Below are 22,678 nucleotides of genomic sequence, written 5' to 3' on the forward strand. Positions count from 1 at the left end.
TCTAATATTAAATATTTATAAATTAGTTGAATATAGAAATTGATAATTATATATAATAAAAGTTTAATTTGTCTATAAATAACATTATCTAATAAAACATCATAAAATAGCATGAGATATTATAATATTGCATAAGATTTAAAAAATGATAACAAATTTCTTTTGTTATCCATTCCTATTCACATTACTAAAACTCACACACTCTTATAACATTTTAGATGGCGATTGACAAGACTTGGACAACATTGAGAAATCGTGGTTGTCAAGAATATTAGAATGGTTTGCAAGCTTTTTTGAGGATGGCGTCGGAACATAAAGATTCTGATGGAAGAATTAGGTGCCCGTGTGTGAGATGCAATAATAATAGATTTGAATCTTTGGATGTAGTTCGGGCACATGTATTCGACAGGGGTTTTCATCAATCTTATGATAAGTGGATTTTTCATGGTGAGGTGGAAGAAATTGTTGCTGATGAGGTGGTTGATGAGAATGAAGACGATGAGATGATTCACGTTGTGGAGGACTTCCTTTTACCGACAACTGAGGAAGTAGAAAGGGATCCCGGTGGGAGTCAGTATTATGAAGAGTTATTTGAGGAGATTGAAGCGGAGTTGTATCCTAGATGTGATTGGATTTCATCCCTGAACTTTTTAGCAAAGTTATTGCATCTAAAAGTTAGAGGGAAGGTGCCTAACAACATATTTGATGAATTGTTGAAGTTGTTAAAGCTTTCATTTCCTAAGGAAAACAAAATCCCCGGATCGTACTACGAGGCGAAAAAGAGATTGAAAAACTTAGGGTTGGGATACGAGTCCATTAATGTGTGTTAGTATGATTGCTGCTTATTTTACAATGAGCATGCATCTAAAGAGACATGTCCAGTATGCAGAAGTAGTAGATGGATTACTTCCGAAATGACGAAAGGAAAAAAAGTGCCACACAAGGTGATGCGTTACTTTCCGTTGACCCCTCGGTTGAAAAGATTATACAGTTCAAGGATTACAGCGAAACACATGATATGGCATCACGTCGGGAAATCAAAAGATGAAGGGGTGATGCGACACCCGGTGGACGGCTCTGCGTGGAAGGACTTTGATGCCAAGCATCCTGATTTTTCAAGGGATCCCAGAAATGTTCGTCTGGGCTTAGCTGCTGATGGATTTAATCCATTTGGCAACATGAACCTTGCATACAGCATATGGCCTGTGGTGTTGGCAAACTATAATCTGCCACCTTGGTTGTGTATGAAAGACAATTATTTTATGTTGACCCTCCTTATTCCTGGGCCAAAATCACCCGATAAGGACATGAATGTATTTCTAAGACCATTGGTGGATGAGTTGAAGGATCTGTGGGTTAACGGGGTTGATACAAGAGATAGTACGACCAACAGGGTGTTCAAGATGCGGGCAGGTGGACAGTGAACGATTTTCTAGCTCGCAGTAGTTTGTCTGGATGGAGTGGTCAAGGATACAAAGCTTGTCCTACGTGTAATGAGGACACAACTTCCATTCGAGTGATCGGTAAGACATCTTACGTTGGTCACAGAAGATTCTTGGCAAGTACTCATCGAATGAGAAGAGACAAAGAGTTCGATGGAGAAGTTGAGAGAAGACGTCCTCCGAGATGGTTTACTTGTGAGGATATACTAGAACAAGTTAATGCTCTTGCAGCGCAAGTTCCAGGAAAACATGTCCAGATTGGGGGTGTGAAACGTAAAAGAGGAGTAGATGAAGGTAATTGGAGGAAAAAAAGTATTTTTTACGAGCTTGAGTATTGGTGTACAAACAAATTAAAACACAATATAGATGTCATGCATGTTGAGAAGAATGTGTGTGATAGTCTCCTTGGCACCATCTTAGACAATGATAAATCTAAGGACACCACTAACGCCAGACATGATTTGAAAAAGATGGGTGTGAGAGAATCATTGTGGATTTATGAAGATGAGAATGGGAAGCTGATGAAGCCGCACGCTCCTTATGTGTTAACTCCAGCGCAGAGGCAACCGTTTCTCAGTTTATAAAAGGAGTTAGATTTCCAGATGGCTTTTGTTCAAATTTGAAGAAGAAAGTGTCCGATAATGATACAAATATTCTTGGGTTAAAGTCACACGATTGCCATGTGATAATGCAACGATTACTTTGTTATATTATTATAATATAATGTTTTAGATTAAATAAATGTGATAAAGTGTGTCACATATTGTAACATATAATAGAGAGTTACAATATTTAGATATATGAGATATATCCAAATAATGTAACATATTTGGTGTTACAAATTTATAACCTCCAAATATTACCCTTTATTGTGGAAATTGTTGTTACACAATATTGAGATGAATTTCATAAAAGCCATATGTGATATGGCTATTAGAGATATGATTTTAACCCCAATAATGTGTTTTGGGAGTTACAAAATCATTTGGGAGGGTTTGGAACCGTTTGGAAAAACAGCACAATTTTTGTGCTGAATTTGGTCAGTGGCCGCGGCCACTAATGTCTCTGGCCGCGGCCACAAGCCAAAAATTGACTAAATTTTCAGTTTTTTCAATATTTGTTGAACGGCTCAAAAAACTCAAATAACTCCCAAATCTCATTTTTAATTCCATATTAATCCAATTAAACATTGGTAACAGCCATGGGGGTTGGTGGAATTTGAAATTCAAAGGGTGTCTCTAAACTCTATAAATAGGAGCCTATAGCTCACTTGTAAGACACAATTTTTCTATCCACTAAAGCACTTGGCTAGAAACACCTTGAGGCTTGATAATTCCATAAAGCTTTTCCAATATCTGAGAGAGATCCCTTAGTGCTTGAGTTAGGGGGAAATAAGCTTTTGGACAAAGGTTTTATACCTTGTTCAAGTTGGTGATCCCCAATCCTCTTCACTTAGATTGTGTAAGTGAGAGTTTGCTTTTGTTTCTGTTCTTCTTTCTATTGCATTGTTTTCTACTTATTCTCTTGTTCCTATTACTTGTATTTCTTGTTCAAAGGTTGTAATCTTCTTTTCTTTATTTCAAACATTTTAGTTTACTTGTAACATTTTGCTTTGAGTTGTATTTCCACCATTCTCTTCTTCATCATCATCTTCTCCCTTACTTTAGTTTATTTGTATTTTCAGTTATAGAGTTGTAACCTTATTTAATCAATCTATATTTACTTGTAATATTATTGCATAGAGTTGTAATATTATAATCAATTCCATTGAGGCAAAACAATATTTTCCCAACATTCAAAAGCTTATCCCTTTTTTGTTTCAATGGAAGGGGAAACCATCAAGATCATGAACCAAGACCTAGTAAGGTTGGATAGGTTTGATGGATCCAATTTTACAAGGTGGCAAGACAAGGTGAGGTTTCTATTAACCACTCTCAAAATCGCCTACATCCTTGAGTCTTCCTTGGCTCCTCTAGCCGAGCCATCCAACAAAGACACTCCCGAGGAGGTGGAGAAAAGAAGGAAGAGGGAGGAGGACAATCTTCTTTACAGGGGTCATATCCTCAACGCCTTATCCGATAGGCTCTATGACCTCTACACCGAAACCAAATCAGCCAAGGAGATTTGGGATGCACTTGAGAAAAAGTTCAAGGCGGAAGAGGAAGGTACAAAAAAGTTTTTGATATCTCAATACTTTGATTTCAAATTTTTTGGTGATAAACCTATTCTTCCTCAAATACATGAATTGAAAATTATTGTTAATAAATTGAAAGTGTTAAAGATAGAGCTTCCCGAGGCCTTTCAAGTTGGTGCTATTGTGGTTAAATTACCACCAATTTGGAAGAGCTATAGGAGAAGAATCCTTCATAAAAATGAGGATTATTCTTTGCAGGAAATCCAAAAACATATTCGAATCGAAGAGGAATCGATATGTAGAGATAAACTTGTGGAGGGGTCTAATGGAGAGACTTCCAAAGCAAATGTGGTGTCACAACCAAAACATCCCAAAAACAAAGGGAAAAAGGGTAATGAGAGACCTTTGGGTCCAAAAACCAACCCAAACAAGTTTAAGGGCGAGAAAGGTCCTTGCTTCGTGTGTGGGAAAAATGGTCACTATGCTAGAGAGTGTAGACATAGAAAAGACCAACAAGGACCTAAGGTGAATGCAACTCAAGAGGAAGACATAGTTGCTACCCTTAGTGAGGTGAATGCGGTCCAAGGCAAGGTGAAAGGGTGGTGGTATGATACATGTGCCACCGTCCATGTCACCTATGACAAATCATTGTTCAATTCCTTTGAAGAGTCAAAGGGCAACCATGAGATACAAATGGGCAATGAGGGCAAATCCAAGGTACTTGGCAAAGGTACTATTGATGTCTACTTCACCTCCGGCAAGAAAGTTACATTAGTGAATGTACTTTATGTTCCCGAAATGAATAGAAACTTGGTAAGTGGTGATTTGCTTGGCAAGCCCGGCATTAAAGCCGTTTTTGAGTCCGGTAAACTTATACTTACCAAATCAAATGTATTTTTGGGAAAGGGGTACTCTTGTGAGGGTATGGTCAAATTGTGCACCAATGATGTAACTTTCAATGTTATCAATAAAAATGTTAATTCCACCTATATTGTTGAGTATGATTCTTTATTTTTGTGGCATCTTAGACTATCAGATATAGGTTTTTCAACCATGAAAAGAGTAGTAAAATGTGGTATGATTGCATGCAATATTAAAAACTATGGTAAATGTGAAACATGTGTTAAGGCGAAAATGATTAAGAAACCATTTCCTAGTGTAGAAAGATCATCTAATTTACTAGATTTAATCCATAGTGATCTTTGTGAATTAAATGGTGTTTTAACTAGAGGTGGTAAAAGGTATTTTCTTACTTTTATAGATAATTTTAGTAGATATACCTATGTGTTTCTTTTAAAGCATAAAGATGAGACTTTTGATGCTTTTAAATTGTATAAATTAGAAGTTGAAAATCAACTAAATAAAAAGATTAAGGTGCTAAGAAGTGATAGAGGAGGAGAGTACTTCTCTAATGAATTCAATACATTTTGTGAAGAAAATGGTATAATTCATGAGTGCATTGCACCTTATACACCACAACACAATGGTGTTGCCGAAAGGAAAAATAGGACTTATCTAGAGATGATAAATTCTATGTTGGTGTTTTCTAAGTTGAACTTCAACTTATGGGGTGAAGCGCTTTTAACCGCTTGTCACATTCTTAATCGAATACCGATGAAGAAAAATGAGATATCTCCATATGAGTTATGGAAATGAAGAAAACCCAACATAGGGTACTTCAAAGTGTGGGGGTGTCTTGCATATTGCAAGAAAAACGAACCTAATAGAACAAAGTTAGGTTCAAGAGCCATAAAGTGTGCTTTTGTTGGTTATGCCATCAATAGTAAAGCTTATAGGCTATTAGACTTAGAGTCTAATATTGTGATTGAATCTAGAGAAGTTGAATTCTTTGAGAACATGTTAAGTGACAACAATTCTCAAGCTTCAACATCTTTAAAGGAGAATATGTTATATGAGAACAATTCTCAAGCTTCTACATCCAAAGTTGATTCTCAAGAGGAGAATTCTCAAAAGGATATAAAGCAACCCTTTGAACCTAGAAGAAGTCAAAGTCTTAAAAGTCTAGTATTGGATGAGATAGATCCTCAACGAATTTCGTTCTACATGGTAGAAGGAAATAGAGAGGAAGTCATTAGGAAAATTCCTATTGTACTTCTCGTTGAGGATGATCCTAAGACTTATAGAGAAGTTATGCAATCGAGAGATAGTGCATTTTGGAAAGAAGCCATCAATGATGAGATGGATTCCATTCTTTCCAATAACACTTGGGAATTGGTAGACCTCCCACCGGAGTCTAAGCCAATTGGGTGGTGTAAGTGGGTATTTCGGAGAAAATATCACACTGACGGCACTATCCAAACCTTTAAAGCTAGATTAGTAGCTAAAGGGTTTAGGCAAAAAGAGGGTATCGATTATTTCGATACCTATGCGCCTGTTGCAAGAACAACTTCTATAAGAATTTTGTTCGCTCTAGCTTCTATACACAACTTGTATGTTCATCAAATGGATGTAAAAATGGCATTCCTTAATGGTGACCTCAATGAGGAGGTCTATATCGAACAACCCAAAGGGTTTGTCCTACCAAAATATGAACATAAAGTGTGTAGACTTGTAAAATCCTTATATGGATTGAAACAAGCTCCGAAGCAATGGCATGAGAAATTTGATCAAGCCATCATGTCTAATGGGTTTAGACATAACAATGGTGACAAGTGTTTGTATTCCAAAACTTGTAAGGGATATGTGATCATTGTTTGCTTATATGTGGATGACATGCTTATTTTAAGTAATAGAATCAAAGGGATAGATGAAACGAAGAGGTTTCTATCATCAACCTTCAAGATGAAAGATCTTGGAGAAGTTGATACCATACTCGGTATCAATATAAAGAAACATAGCGAGGGTTTTGCGTTAGGGCAAGCCCACTATGTTGAGAAAGTATTGAACAAATTTAACCATCTCAAGATCAAAGATTCCAATACTCCATTCGATCATAGTGTAAAACTAGAGAAGAATGAAGGAAGAGCGGTGGCTTAATTGGAGTACGCTAGTGCTATAGGGAATCTAATGTACGCTGCCCAGTGTACTAGACCTGATATAGCATTTACGGTAAGTAAACTTAGTAGGTTTACAAGTAATCCAAGTGTGGATCACTGGAAGGCAATTGGAAGAGTCCTAGGTTATCTTAAGAAAACCAAAGGACTAAGCCTTCACTACTCCAAATTTCCTTCAATTTTAGAAGGGTATACAGATGCAAGTTGGATATCCAATCTTGGGGACAACTTATCCATAACTGGTTGGGTATTTACACTTGGCGGAGGTGCAATTTCTTGGGGTTCCAAGAAACAAACATGTATATCTCATTCCACTATGGAAGCGGAGTTCATAGCTCTAGCTGCTACCGGCAAAGAGGCCGAATGGTTAAGGGATCTATTGATAGAGATTCCCCTAATCAAAGATAATGTATCTACTATATCGATACATTGTGATAGCCAAGCGACATTGGCTAGAGCATAGAGCGGAGTGTATAATGGGAAGTCTAGACACAGTAGTCTAAGACATGGATATGTGAGAGAATTGATTCAAAGAGGAGTCATCTCAATATCCTATGTGAGAACTAGTGAAAATCTGGCAGATCCTTTCACTAAGCCACTAACGAGGGATTTAGTGGCTGCATCATCTCGAGGGATGGGACTTAAACTCCCTAAAGAGATTCACGATTGATGGTAACCTATCTTAACACTAGTTATTCAACTAGTGTTAGATTCAATAGGTAATAACAAGTCATTCAAGTGAATATTAGTTGTATTCAAAACAAGTCCCATCTAAGATATTGAGTACTTGTGTGTTACCAAGTGGAGGGTTAAAACCGAAAGGTTTTTTAATAGAGTTCAGTCTTGTAAAGACAAGTATTTTTGGTAACAAAATACTATAAGAATTTTACCTATATGGACCTAGGGGTGGTGCCGCCTCTCATGAGAATTGGGAGTATTCTCAAGAACGTTCATGAATGGAAAGTGCACATGGTCATTAACAGTGCAAAGCGAGACATAGAGGTCTTAAGTGAACATCGCAAAGGTGTGTGTGTTATCACCGATTTGTCATCATGAAAAGATGGTTCAATGCCTCGTGCAACCTAATTTTCGACAAATTTTGTGACAATTACACTATAGTAAAGTTCAAGTTGAAAAACACTTTACTTTATGCACTAATGCAATGACTCCTATAAGAGAGAGTTCTTATTTAATCAAGTTGGGGATATGTTATATTTCAAAATATAATGATTGATTAAATAAGTGTTACAATAGATAACTATTTAATCTTGTGGGGGAATGTTATATTATTTTATAATATAATGTAAAATTATATTATTTTATAATATAATGTTTTAGATTAAATAAATGTGACAAAGTGTGTCACATATTGTAACATATAATAGAGAGTTGCAATATTTAGATATATGAGATATATCCAAATAATGTAACATATTTGGTGTTACAAATTTGTAACCTCCAAATATTACCCTTTATTGTGTAAATTGTTGTTACACAATATTGAGATGAATTTCATAAAAGCCATATGTGATATGGCTGTTAGAGATATGATTTTAATCCCAATAATGTGTTTTGGGAGATACAAAATCATTTGGGAGGGTTTGGAACCGTTTGGAAAAACAGCACAATTTTTGTGCTAAATTTGGTCAGTGGCCGCGGCCACCAACATTCAATGGCCGCGGCCTGTGGGTCAGAGACCAGTGGCCGCGGCCACTAATGTCTCTGGCCGCGGCCACAGGCCAAAAACTGACCAAATTTTCAGTTTTTTCAATATTTGTTGAATGGCTCAAAAAACTCAAATAACTCCCAAATCTCCTTTTTAATTCCATATTAATCCAATTAAACATTGGTAACAGCCATGGGGGTTGGTGGAATTTGAAATTCAAAGGGTGTCTCTAAACTCTATAAATAGGAGTCGATAGCTCACTTGTAAGACACAATTTTTCTATCCACTAGAGCACTTGGCTAGAAACACCTTGAGGCTTGATAATTCCATAAAGCTTTTCCAATATCTGAGAGAGATCCCTTAGTGCTTGAGTTATGGGGAAATAAGCTTTTGGACAAAGGTTTTATACCTTGTTCAAGTTGGTGATCCCCAATCCTCTTCACTTAGGTTGTGTAAGTGAGAGTTTGCTTTTGTTTCTGTTCTTCTTTCTATTGCATTATTTTCTACTTATTCTCTTGTTCCTATTACCTGTATTTCTTGTTCAAAGGCTGTAATCTTCTTTTCTTTATTTCAAACATTTTAGTTTACTTGTAACATTTTGCTTTGAATTGTATTTCCACCATTCTCTTCTTCATCATCATCTTCTCCCTTACTTTGGTTTATTTGTATTTTCAGTTATAGAGTTGTAACCTTATTTAATCAATCTATATTTACTTGTAATATTATTTCATAGAGTTGTAATATTATAATCAATTCCATTGAGGCAAAACAATATTTTCCTAACATACTTTCTCTTGGTGTTCGCAAGTTTCTTCCAAAATCTATATCGACCACCATTGCAGAATTGTGCAATTTCTTCAGGAAAATATGTTCGAGGACTTTAAATGTTAAAGATATGGAGGAAGCACAAAATGATCTTATTCAGATATTGTGCAAGATGGGGTTGATTTTTCCTCCATCTTGTTTTGACATAATGATTCATTTGGTATTACATTTGCCATAAGAAGCTATATTGGGTGGCCCGGTATTTATGAGGTGGATGTATCATTTTGAAAGGTACATGAAAAAATTAAAGAATTATGTGGGAAATAAAGCTCGCCCTGAAGGGTCGATTGCTGAAGGCTATGTTGCATATGAGGCTTTGACCTTTTGTTCAATGTATTTCAAAGACATTGAAACAAGATTTAACTGTCTTGATCGAAATGAAGATGCAACTTATATCCCATGAAACCTTACAGTTTTCCAATCTCAATGTCGTCCACTCACAAAGGGAACTTTGAAGCCTCTCAATCATAACACTCGTGAAATAGCTGAGTGGTTCATACTTGAGAATTCTCCTGAAATTGAGCCTTATTTAGAGTAAGTTTATTCTCTTATAAATTAGAACATGTGTGGTTATTATCAGTTTTTTGTTATCAAGAATCGTAACACTATTCTAATTAACAGCGAACACCTACAAGAGATTAAACAAAAATACCCAGATGGTGATCATGATCGTTTGCATAGGAAAAAATTTCATTCGTGGTTTCATAAAAAGGTAGCTTTGAACTTTGAACTTTGAACAGTCATTTTATTAATGATATATTTTGTGAATCTAATACCACTTTATGTATTTAGATATATGACTTGCACAAGCTTGGGTCTTTGGAAAATGGTGATGAACTGTTAGCTTTAGCATCTGAGTCAGATCATTTGTCAACCTTTTACCAAGGTTGTATAGTCAATGGTGTTTGATTTATTGCACACGACTGAGACAAAAAGCGCACCACACAGAATAGTGGAGTGTCTGTTGCCGGAAAATAAGGTTTTAATTATTACGGCACGCTTGAAGAAGTAGTGACACTTTCTTTCACTGGTGCATATTCAGTGGCATTATTTCGATGCAAATGGTTTAATACAAATCCAAGAATGAAGAAAACAGTCATTGAAAATAATATCACCAGTATAAACGTCAATGGTGAATGGTACAAAGATGAGCTATACATACTTGCTACTCACACTACAAGAAATCTGATCTTTACCTACCAATATTTTACCTACCAATATTTATTGGTAAATAATATTGGTAAGTAATTATTTGTCATTAGTATATTAATTCAGAAATATTATTTCCTACCAATATTACCTACTAATATGGAAACATTGCCCACATTTATTTTTGAGGGAAAATTTTTACAATTCCCGCTCAATTTTTCCTCCAATTTTTGCTTATTTTTTATTTTTTATTTTTATAAATGCTTATGTGTAAGCATATGTGTGATAATATTGATGATGTGTAAGCTGATGTGTCTATCATCTTGCCTATTTTTTCTTTTTTATCCAATTAACAAATATATTATATGCTATATATGTATATATATATATGATATATTATTACCCTTTCACGCATGCTATATATGTATATATATATGATATATTATTACCCTTTCACGCACCAGATCACTGTTTCCTTTCCTTGTTCTTACACAGCTTCCGTTCCCTTCCGTTCCTGCTTCCCTTCCGTTCCGTTCACTGTTCCGTTCACTGCTTCCCTTCCGTTCCGCACGCACCCTTCCAGATCAGATCACTGTTTCCATTCCCTGTTCTTACACAGCTTCCGTTCCGTGCTTCCCTTCCGTTCCGTTCATTGCTTCCCTTCCGTTCTCACATATTGTGAAATACTGAAGCTCTCACCAGATCAGATCGAAGTGACCAAGCACCGTCTCTCTCTCCGGCGCAGGACGACTCTCATCTCGATCACACACGGACACGGTAACTGAAATGTCCTGATTTGTTTTTTTTAGTATATTTAGAAATAACTTTTCTGTATTTGATTTCTTGAAGCTTAATACACTCACTCACTCACTCCACTGGGCTGTGAAAAATTATAGATTTACTTGGGATTTTCTAATGATGTTTATACATAATAAGTTTATGGCTGTCATAGCATATTATTTTATAATTTGTGCAGAGTTTTGATCAAAAGAAGAATGGAAGATTCAGATTAGATGATTTCATATCTCTTTGTATATTTTTGCAGTCAGCTCGGTAAGTTTCTCTCGACAGAAATACAAGTTTTTTCTCGGAATAAATAACAAAAGTTTTATGTGCTTAGAATGAATTTTATACACACAATCGATATGTCTCTCAGCATTGTATACATATTTTGTTCCACACTCTTAATCATATAAAGGCGTTTGGCTTCAAGTGAAACTCTTGAACATGTATAATTTATCATCTACACCAGTTCAAAATGGTCATAAGGTCATAACGGAGGCTTACTCATTTTCTGCTGTTGTTTTGCTCGTTGCAGTAATATGTTTGATTCATTTGATACTGCTAAGCAGGGCCGGGTGACTCTTGATCTCAACCAATTTGTATATTGCAGTGAGTATTTTTTTTTTAATCTTTTTTAACAGTATAGTCCAAATAACACATGGGATTTTATTGCTTATTTATGTTATGTGAAGAAAAAAAACGAATTGAAGATAAATCATCGTGTTTATAGCTCTCTCTCAGTCTTGGGTTTCTCACTTACCAGATCAACCAAGCTGTACTACTCAGTTTAGTTCAGAGCAATAATAATATGTCACTAGTGACAAAAACTAGTTCACCGATCCAGTTTTGTTGTACTAGTACTAATAGAAATGACATACAAAACTCCTCTACCAATACTAGTAGCACAAGTTTGACTTACCCTCCCGTTGACTTTGCTTCTTACAAAGCCTATCATAACTCCAATATTAACATTTCAAGCTGTGGAGATCAATTTTTCCCCAGCTAGCTTCCTCTTTTCAGCCCCTCCAGATAATATATCTCCTTCCATGTTACTAAACACGTCTTCGGTGCTTGGAGATCATAGGCATGATCATTTTGGCTCTAAGGCCTCTCATGATCATCAGGGTGTTGATTTGATCTGTGGAATATCACAGGACCAATGTACTAACGATGTTAATGGCTTCTCAATGGGGTTTCCATATGAGCTTTTTCAAGGGAATATTCTTGGCAACATGGTTAGTAGTAGTACTACTACTACTAGTACAGATCAAAGTTCAATGATCAAGAATCATGATGATCAAGATCAGACGTGGGAGGCTGTTCGATCCCTTGGTTTTAATCCATATAATAGTTTACCGTTGCCACCTTTGAATACGGCTATGACGGATCCATGGAAGCCGAGCTTGCTCTGGGACTCTTCGTCGCCATGTCCAACTGAGACGTCAATAAATTTTCCCAATAGCAGTAACAAATGCTATACTTAGTCAAAGTACAGCACCGTAGAAACTGAGCAGAAAGTTTTTATTTTTATTAAAATAGTTAGAACGCCATTAGTTTAGCTAGCTTTTGCAGAAAAAAGTTCTTTGATTTGTATATCAATCACTTTTGTATGACCTCTTGTAAAAGTGTGGCCAATGCAATAGAATGTGAACTACTACGACTCTAGTTTAAGAATTTTACTGGTTTTCAGTGACTCTTATCTCTTTATCTCCTTTTTCGTTTTTGGCCTCAATCGAAAACTGTGATGAGCATTATTATAGTTATTATTAGTATCAATACGAAAACAAAGAGACAAATGCAATAGACCAAATAAGGTTCAGATAATAATATCACTGAATTTGGCCTGCCACTAACAAGCTCTAAAGCCACAACTCCAAAGGCAAAGATATCAGTTTTCTCTGTAAGGTGACCACGCATGGCATATTCTGGTGCAAGATAACTAATTGTTCCAGCAACATGAGTACTTATATGAGTTTGTTTATCATCATAAAGTTTAGCCAAACCAAAATCTGATATTTTGGGAATGAGATTATAGTCAATGATGAAGAAGAAAGCCTTACTGTATGGAATAGTTCTGAGTCTAAAGTATTTGTGAATTGAGATACTATATTACTTGTATAGCTAGAATTAATGTTATTTGCAAAAATTCCAACATTGCTAAAAAATTACTGTATGGAATAGTTCTGAGTCTAAAGTATTTGTGAATTAATATCTTTGCTGAATTTTCATTCAGTTCTTTTATAAATATCAAGCTAGTAAACCTGCACTTTTGCTAATTGATTTTTTAATTATTAAATTATATATATTTTAAAACAGCTATTTTGTTACTTTTTCTAAATTTGTAAGTGAAGACATATTCTAGTTTCGTTCATAATCAGTAAATTTTCTTCTGATTTCTTTTCTCTCATTGTTTTTGAATTTCTCTTTAGCTAGAATTACATTTTTATGCTTTATGGGATGTAAGGATTTTGGGGTTTTTGAGTTATGTTTGTTTGCAAGTTATGTTTTCTAAAAATTTTGTATAACTTTCAGATCTGATTTTATTTTAGTTTTGATTGATTTTGAATGTGTAAATACGAGCATGATTGAATTCTTGTTGTTTTATTGTTGATCATTATTTTCAATCAGAATTTAATTGTAATATGAATTTCTTGTAGTGCTTTGAGGTTTTGGGGTTGGTCTGGGTGGCTCTGTGATTTTTGAATTAGGCTTGGCGGCTTTAACACTTTTGGAATTTAGCCTTGGAAGCCTTGAGGTAACATTTTTATGATTTATAGTGATATCAAATCCTTACTAATCTGAAAGTTTGATGATGAATCATTGTCCTGAGGCACTTTTTGGTGCTTTGTTTATAGTTTTTGTGATTGGTTGTTTATGCATTTGAATTTGTCTATGCTATTTCTTTTGTATTTTGTCTTTGGTACTTTGTTTATGACTTGTTGTTAGTGGCTTTCCCTTTGTTGTTTATGTACTAAGATTGATTATAAGTGTAGTTTCTTTGGAAGATACTACAAAATAATAAAATAAAAAATCAGTAAATTAACACTATTTAATAAGTTTACTGTCATTTTCTATTGGTACTTAGTTTAGATTCAGAGACAAATTGTTATGGTTTACTTGCTTTGTGAAATATTAATAATTCATGTGGAAGAAGAAAAATTAAAGCCCCTTGTTTACTGGGGTGGAAAGAATCTTTAAAGCCTCCTCCTCGTCAGTAGTAGTAACCTTTGAATATGTAAAAAAATATGTGCATCACATATATATACATACATATATTTATATGTTTCTATATAACGACAATAGTTCTTTTAATTCAATATTGTTTTTTTAAAAAAAAAATAAAGAATTAATAATAAAGATGCATTCATGAATCCTTGTGATAGATCAAATCCCATGTTACTAAATTGAACCTCCCCAAAAAATGCAATGTCCATGAGAGATGCTTGTCTAGCAGCAACTTCCATGATTCTCAGTTTAGCTGCCCCAAGTAGCTGAACCATAACAATTTTCATTGTTTTCCTCATCCTTTTTAGCCTCTCCATTTTCATATCACTTCCCCCAAATCAATCTCCCACTCTCTCTTCTTTCTTATTTTCCTAATTCATTTATAATAATCTACGAAAGAGAAAAATCTTTAATATTTACCATCCTTTCTTATTCTTTTTCTTGCTCTTGTTCTCCTCGGTGTTCTTTCTAGAATTTGGGTTCATCATCAGCTCTACCAACTACAACAAGGGACCCCATTTTGTTGGTTCATGGATCGTCATTGGATAAATATACCAAATAAACTTTCAGCAGAATATGCTGCTGGAATGAATGATTTCATTAGTGTTGCAAGACACTCCATGGACTCCAATGGGATGGTTCTATGCCCTTGTTGTCGATGCGTGAATAAGAAATCACAATACATGCATGTGATAAAGTTGCACTTGATCACTCATGGATTTCTTAGTACTTACACAAGGTGGTATCACCATGGTGAGCAAGTAGAGGAAGTAGAAGATGATGGATTATTTGATACCGAGGATAATGTCGAAGATTCGGATCAGAGTGATGATTTGGCGGCAGGTCTTCATGATGCTATTGGTAGTAAGTATTTTGACATTGGTCCAACTAGTGACTTCAATGATGAATCTCCACTTAATGTGGATGACAAGTATGATGCATTGTTTGAGTCACTTCATAAGCCTTTGTACAATAATTGTAAAGGTTTCTCTGTCTTAAGCGCGACGGTGAAGTTGATGAATCTCAAAGTGCTTAACAAATGGACAGATAAATCATTCGACCGTCTTTTGGAGTGTTTGAGAGAGATATTGCCTGAGGGTAATCAGTGCCCAGTGAATTATTACCAGACGAGGAAGCTTCTTTGTGAGGTGGGCTTAGGCTATGAGCAAATTGATGTTTGTCAATACGATTGTGCATTGTTTTATGGTGAGAATGCAAATGCAGTGTCATGTCCTGTATGCAAGTCTAGTCGTTATGTACGAAATCAAATCCCACATAAACGACTTAGATGGTTCCCAATCAAGGCACGACTTAAGAGAATGTTTAGTTCGAAGCACACTTCTAAAGATATGCGATGGCATAAAGAGGTACGGAAAAATGAAGCCGGGATTTTACGTCATCCTGCTGATGGGGATGCTTGGAAGCATTTCGACAATGTGTATCCTGACTTTGCAGCTGATTCTAGGAGTGTACGAATGGGGTTGGCGTCAGATGGGTTTAACCCTTTCTCTAATATGACATCAACCTATAGTTTGTGGCCAGTGATATTAATTCCGTACAATATGCCACCTTGGGCTTCTCCTAATGGAACAAACTATCTCATGTCTTTGTTAATTCCAGACCCTAAATCTCCTGGAAAAGATTATGATGTGTTCTTGATGCCATTAATTGAAGAGCTTAAAGAGTTATGGGATGGAGTCAATGCATATGATTTGTATGGTCAATGCATGTTTAAACTTCGAGCTGCAGTCTTGTGGATAATTAGTGATTTTCCTGCTTATGCATACTTGTCTGGGTGGAGCACTGCTGGTAAATTAGCATGTCCTGTTTGTCTTGAAGATACAAGATCTAGAAGAATAACTGACAAACAATGTTTCATGGGACATCGATGTTATTTGAAAAGAAACCATGCTTGGAGAAAAAGTAAAGAATATGATGGATCTACTGAATTACGTGGCCCTCCTAGAACTTTTACTGGTGATGACATTTTAAAGCAATTGGATGAAATTCCTATTCATACCCCTGGTAAAGCACCAAGTAATTCTTCTAGAAAACGTAAGCGTGGAGAGAAAGAGCTGAATTGGTGTAAAAGAAGTGTTTTGTTTGAATTGCCATACTGGTCAAAGCTCTTGTTGCGTCACAATCTTGATGTGATGCATATAGAGAAAAATGTATGTGATAACATTATTGGAACACTTTTAGACATTGAAGGCAAATCGAAAGACACTTTAAAAGCTCGTAAGGATTTACAAAATCTTAATATTCGTGAAGAGCTTTGGCTGAAGAAGGACCTATCTAATAACAAGCTTGAAAAACCTTATGCTAGTTACACTTTGACGAGAGAAGAATGCAAAGATTTTTGTAAATTCATTCAAAGTGTTAGATTACCGGATGGATATGCTTCGAATATTAGTCGATGTGTAACAGATAATGACAAACTAGGAGGAATGAAAACTCATGATTGTCATGTTTTACTTCATAAGATATTACCAGCTGCATTACTTCCTTTTCTGACAGACAACATTCGTGGTACTTTGATTGAACTCTGCCAATTCTTTCAAAAAATTTGTGCAAAAACATTACAAATTTCTGACATAGAAGAATTGAGAGATGGAATTGTAATAATTTTGTGCAAGTTGGAAAAGATATTTCCCCCATCATTTTTTACCATAATGGTTCATCTTTGTGTTCACCTACCCGATCAAGTGTTATTAGGTGGTCCAGTTGCTTCGAGATGGATGTTTGGGACAGAGCGCCATATGGGTTTGTACAAGAAATATGTGAGAAACATGTCTCGGCCTGATGGTTCAATAGCAGAAGCTTTTGTTGTAGATGAAGCTGTAACTTTCTTGTCAAGATATGTTTCTAACATAGAGACAAGATTCACAAGACCCGAGCGTAATTGGGATATACCTTCTCCAAATCATAAGTTAGATGTTTTCAACTCCAATGTTCGTCCATTAGGGGCATCTACTATCAAATTGCTTCAAAATTGGAGACAAGTCGTTCAATGGTATATATTGAACAATTCTGTAGATGATATCCAACATTTTATTGAGTAAGTAACAATTTCTTTTATTCTTCTAAATTATCTCAACAAAATATCATTTACTTATTCATAGAAATGAATTTGAATGTAGTGATCATATAAAGTTGTTGGAAGAAAAAGGTCTTTCAGATTCAGAAGTTGCCTTAGAGCACAAAGAATAATTTCCTTCTTGGTTTAAGAATAAAGTAAGAGATTATCTTTAATGGTTTCTTACTAAATTCTTAAGTTGTGACATCATTCATCATAATTCAAATTCTTTCATACTACAGGTGTCTCAAATGCGAGTTCAAAAATCACCTCTTGCCAATGATGATTTGTACTCTTTATCTCAAGGTCCACTTGAACGGTACAGCATCTACCAAAGTTGTATTGTAAATGGTGTTCGATTTCGATGTAAAGAGCGTGACGATACTCTTAAGACACAATGTTCTGGAATTTGCACTGAAGGTGATCATGACAATATTAATATCCTATACTATGGTGTCTTGATTGAGATTTTTCAGTTGTCATTCGTTTTAGATCGGGAGGTGTTCTTATTTCGTTGCAAGTGGTATAACTCTAATCCAAAAGGTAGATCAATTGTTGTGGATCATAATTTGACTTCCATCAATACATCTACTGATTGGTATTCTAATGAACCATTTATCTTGGCAACTCAAGCACAACAAGTTTTCTATTTGCTTGATATGAAGCGTGGTTCAAATTGGCGGATTGTTCAAAAAGTAAATCATCGATCTATTTATGACATTCCTGAAATTATAGAAGAGACAGTAAATAATGATGTGTTTCAAGAAGAAGAATCATTTCAATTGCCACCTTTTCAACCAACTGAGGATTTCATTGAAAGTTCGTCTTTAGTTCGATTAGATGTTCCTTCTGTAACTCTTTCAGACCAACTTGTTGTTGATTTACTTTTAAACCAAAATCAAAATGTTGACAAGGATAGTGACTTAGATGAAGATTTTGATGAAGGAAATATATTCTCTAATAATGAAACATTTCTCTCAAGTGATGACACAAAAAGTTATACAGAATCAGAATGTGATGATGATGCAGATTCTTAATTCATAGTTACTCATCTTGTCATTGATCAGTTAGTGCCTCGTGAAATTTGTCTATAAATGTTCTTCCCCAACTAGCCAACTAGCCAAGCACCATGTACACAAACAGAAATACAAGTACATAAACTAAGGTTTGCAAAATCTGAGATGAAACAAGATATCCAGATTCTTAATTCATAGTTAGTTTCTTAATATTTGTAAATATTTATTTACTAATCATTTTCTTTGTTTTATTTCAAAGAATTTTAGTCATGGCACCTGGTCGTCGCACCACTCGATCTACTGCTCAAAGTCAACAAGTTGAACCAGTCATTGATCCTCCTGCTCCACCTTCACAAGTTGTTCGCACTACTCGGTTGAGAATAGAGAATCAACAAGTTGAACCAGTCATTGATCCTCCTGCTCCACCTACACAACTTATTCGCACTACTCGGTCGAGTTTAGAGAATCAACAAGTTTGTCGCACCACTCGATCTACGGTACTCAGTCAACGACCTAGAACCACCCCACAATCTAATGTAGAGAGAGAACACCCTCAAGGCTCCACACACCCCACTGTACAGGGTGAACAAGTCAATGTGATGACCCATTTTGATACCGAAGATGATAATCAATCTTCCCAAGTTCCATCAGGTAAATTTAATGTCTTTCATGTTCATTTCTTTAAACTTCTATTTATTTCAATTAAGATTATATTGTATTGTAGGACAAACATCTTCCTTTAAGCCACGTGGAGTTACTCGCGGCTTGACAACTACAACTATAGCTAAGGCATCATCAACTGGAAAGTTGTCAGTGACTTTTAATGCGGAGTGTCGTCAACCAATTTGTACTAATGCTGAGAAATTTAATAATGAGATTGGATTCATTATTCGGAATCATGGTACATTTCATTATAAAGAGTGGAGAATGGTCCCAGAAGATGTGAGAGCTCCATTGCGACACTATCTTTTAGTAAGTCATTTCACAATATTACATTTATATTTGTAATATTTATAATTAATATTGTTTTATGTTATAGGAACATTTTGACATCAACTTGAATGATGAGACAACTAAAAAATGCATTGATGAGCAAATGAGAAAAGCTTGGAAGGGTCATAAGTACAAGCTGCACTTATATTTCAAAGAAATTGGAGGAGAGAATGATCTTGAGATGGCCAAGAGCAAACGTCATCCAGACTTAAAAGAAGAACATCAAGAAGATTGGATGATTTTGTGTGATCGTTGGTGTTCTCCTGAATTTAAGGTAACATTTTTTAGTATTTTGTTTTGTCTTTGATTTACAGATTTTAGTGTTAAACTGTTCAATAAAGTTTGTAATAAATAGACATTGTGTTGTTCAAAAGAAAATGTTGTGTAAAATTTTTTCTAATAAATTTTATTTGGATTTATTTCTTTAGGAAAGAGCATTAAAGAATACTACCAATCGATCAAAGAGGAAATGGGAGTCGAAAAATGGTTCAGTCTCCACACCACGACATCACATTCGACGTGGAATGGTGTTAACTTCTCCTACCGGTCAAATTGAGACATGGCATCTAAAGCATTATGATGCTGAGAAAGGATGGACTGGAATAGAGCTCGGGCCATTATATGTAAGTAATTTAAATTTTTATTTATCATATTTATTATATTTCTTACTAATAATTAATTAAATATAATATTAGGATAAAATGATGGAGTTAAGGGGTCAACATCCTCCAGAAGAACTGTCTGATAAAGAGATTATGGAGCGTGTACTTGGACGTGATTCGGTATACTTGCAAGGGTGGGGGCGGTCTCCTAGTGTCACAACTTCTACTTCACATCGTGAAAATATTGTGGGTAATCAACCAACTTATGAAGAGTTACTTGAACGACTTAATGATACAACTTCCCGCCTTAATGCTACTAGCGAACAACTTAGTGTAGTTGTGGATATACTTCGTCATAACAATTTGATGGCACCGCCTCCACCACCTCCAACAGACCAAGCTTCAGATGCAAATTTAAGAGAGTCGCCATCTATTTCAGTTCGGGAGTCACAAGATGATTCTTAGTTTATTTACATTAATTTTACTAAGGAATGAACTTTATGAAGTTTTTTTTATTTTGGTAGGGGTAACCTTAAAATGATAACTTTATAACTTATTTTAGTATTGAACATTATAAAGAATTTTAGCATTAAATATTTTATTATTGAATGGTTTTTTTTCTAGTTTATTTCTAATATAGAACATTTACAAATAACTGTTATTATCTTTTACCTACACATAACCATTAAATTTGAACAAAATATAAATTGTGTAACAAACCAATAAAATAATGCTATGTGGGCTAATAAAATGATGCCACGTAGGATTCCACGTAGGATGCCACATAGGATGCCACGCAGGATGCCACGTAGGATGCCGCAGGATGCCACATCATCAAACACGTCATCTGATGACTCATCAATTGATTTACAACTTAGTGGGGTCCACTGATTCTTTTACCTACCAATGTTAATAAGTGTAGGTAAAGACTCTTTCCCCACTAACTTTTACCTACCAATCTCTACCAATTCAATATTGGTAGGTAAACCATATTACCCACCATTAGGCAAGTTTTACCTACACTTATAATTGGTAGGTAAAGACCCCATTTTCTTGTAGTGTCAAGCTAAGCAAGTTTTCTATCTCGATGATTTACTTAGAGGTCGTGATTGGAAAGTTGTAGAAGATGTGAATCATCGACAGATTTGGGACATTAAGGACACTTCTGATGAGGTTAATGATGTTATTGATGTTGTACATGAAACAAGTTCATCAAATTTTGTGTTGACTGTGGACCTCGGAGAGTTGATTATGCAATCTGATCAACCTACTGCATATGTTGGAGCTGATGAAGAGGGTGACGACGAAGGTGATATGTCATAACATGAGGAAGTCGCAGATGCAGAGGATGAATTGTTAGTTGAGCTTTGTGAAAATGAAAATGTGTCTCCGATTACTGATGGAAATGATAGTGATTACTCTGTTTAGTTTTTCTATTTGTGTAACAGAACTATATATTTAAATATAATAAAGTTTTTTTGTAATTATTATTATTATGAATTGAATGTGATATATTTCTATTTTAATGCTAATTACTAACTAATAAATTTTAAACTGAAGTATAATGTCAGCTGATATAGCTACTTATCATGGCAGAGATGGTGGGGGTCAAGACCCGCCAGATCCTTCTAGGGTACCATCATTTTGCGAGTCAGGTTAAATATTGCATATCAAAATTATATTTAGAAATTGTATTGTTAGATAAATATAACATCAATACTAATACTGATTATTGTTAATAAATTTTAAAGCCCCGCTGACGAGAAGAAAAGGTCGTGGCCTTGCTAGTAATAATGTTCTTGAAGAACGAAGGAAAAAAGCCGGGAAACCATTGGATCTAGAGCTTGATCCTGTGACCAACAAAGTGGTTGGGCAGGAGGATCAAGCTTTTATTCGCATGTTGGGCACTCTAGTTACCATTTTGTGTCCGGGACATTATTTGGATTTTGCTGATGTACCTCAACAGTTTAAGGATCAAGTGCTTGATCGTATGAGGGTAAAAAAATTACAAATCTTGTACTTTTCATTATTTATTTCCATTATTTACAAAGTTATCTAAAAAAATTTTCTTAATGCAGTATTACTATAATAAAGACGGTCATCCACAACGTGAGTCAATTCTAGCAACTGTCAACAAGGAGATGGGCGAAAGATATCGCGAGAGAAAGAACAATAGACATAAACACTTCATAAGTCATTATGCTGGACTAGAAGATTTGGAGAATGTCCTCTCTAAGCCACCTGATCATTGCACTAAGGAGGCTTGGCATAATATTTGTGAAATGTTTTTGAGCGAAAGACTTTTGGCTCATTCCGCTAAAAATCAAGCAAACAGAAAACAAATGAAGTATGTAACAACACAATGCACAAAGTCGTTGGTAGCTAAGCGTCACCAATATGTAAGTGAAGATGTTAATTTAATTTTATAAAATAACACATTCATAAACATTTTGTTTACATTTGTATAGGAGAACCCAGATGCGCATGTTGTTAATACTTGGAGGGATGCTCATATGAAAAAATCGACAAAATCTTTTGTAAATGAGGCAGCTCAACAAGATTATGTAAGTGAATAGTATTGTTTTCTTATTTCTAATGTTTCTAATTTTTGTTCATAATGTTATCTTTATGCAAGAAAAAATGGCGGCAGAGGTTCAGAGGTCACAGCTTGAGAGGCAAAATCGACAGCAGAGTGAGGCATCTCTTAATGTATCTGGCGTTAATTCGTCCCCGGTCGATCAATACAAGATACT

The 22,678-nt window shown here is 35.3% G+C and overlaps 1 protein-coding gene and 1 long non-coding RNA gene across 3 annotated transcripts; both read left to right on the forward strand.

Annotated features, from left to right (window-relative positions):
- The first annotated feature begins 10,886 nt into the window (after positions 1-10,886).
- LOC133833843 (uncharacterized) lies at positions 10,887-11,692 on the forward strand. The gene is made up of 3 exons (XR_009893165.1): positions 10,887-11,007; positions 11,207-11,283; positions 11,549-11,692. It is a non-coding gene; the product is annotated as an uncharacterized LOC133833843 (long non-coding RNA).
- Positions 11,693-13,677: 1,985 nt separating this feature from the next.
- LOC133833844 (uncharacterized) lies at positions 13,678-20,526 on the forward strand. 2 transcript variants are annotated; one of them, XM_062263471.1, is made up of 6 exons: positions 13,678-13,768; positions 18,590-18,981; positions 19,055-19,272; positions 19,370-19,597; positions 19,752-19,946; positions 20,019-20,526. In XM_062263471.1, the coding sequence occupies exons 2-6, from the start codon at positions 18,600-18,602 to the stop codon at positions 20,388-20,390; spliced, it is 1,395 nt and encodes a 464-aa protein (XP_062119455.1). In that variant the 5' UTR covers positions 13,678-13,768; positions 18,590-18,599; the 3' UTR covers positions 20,391-20,526. The 2 variants fall into 2 exon arrangements, with proteins under 2 accessions (XP_062119455.1, XP_062119454.1); XM_062263470.1 differs by lacking the exon at positions 13,678-13,768 and adding an exon at positions 15,360-15,494.
- The last annotated feature ends 2,152 nt before the right edge of the window (positions 20,527-22,678 follow it).

The sequence above is a fragment of the Humulus lupulus genome, chromosome 5, assembly GCF_963169125.1.
Source record: "Humulus lupulus chromosome 5, drHumLupu1.1, whole genome shotgun sequence".
NCBI classification, from domain to species: Eukaryota; Viridiplantae; Streptophyta; class Magnoliopsida; order Rosales; family Cannabaceae; genus Humulus; species Humulus lupulus.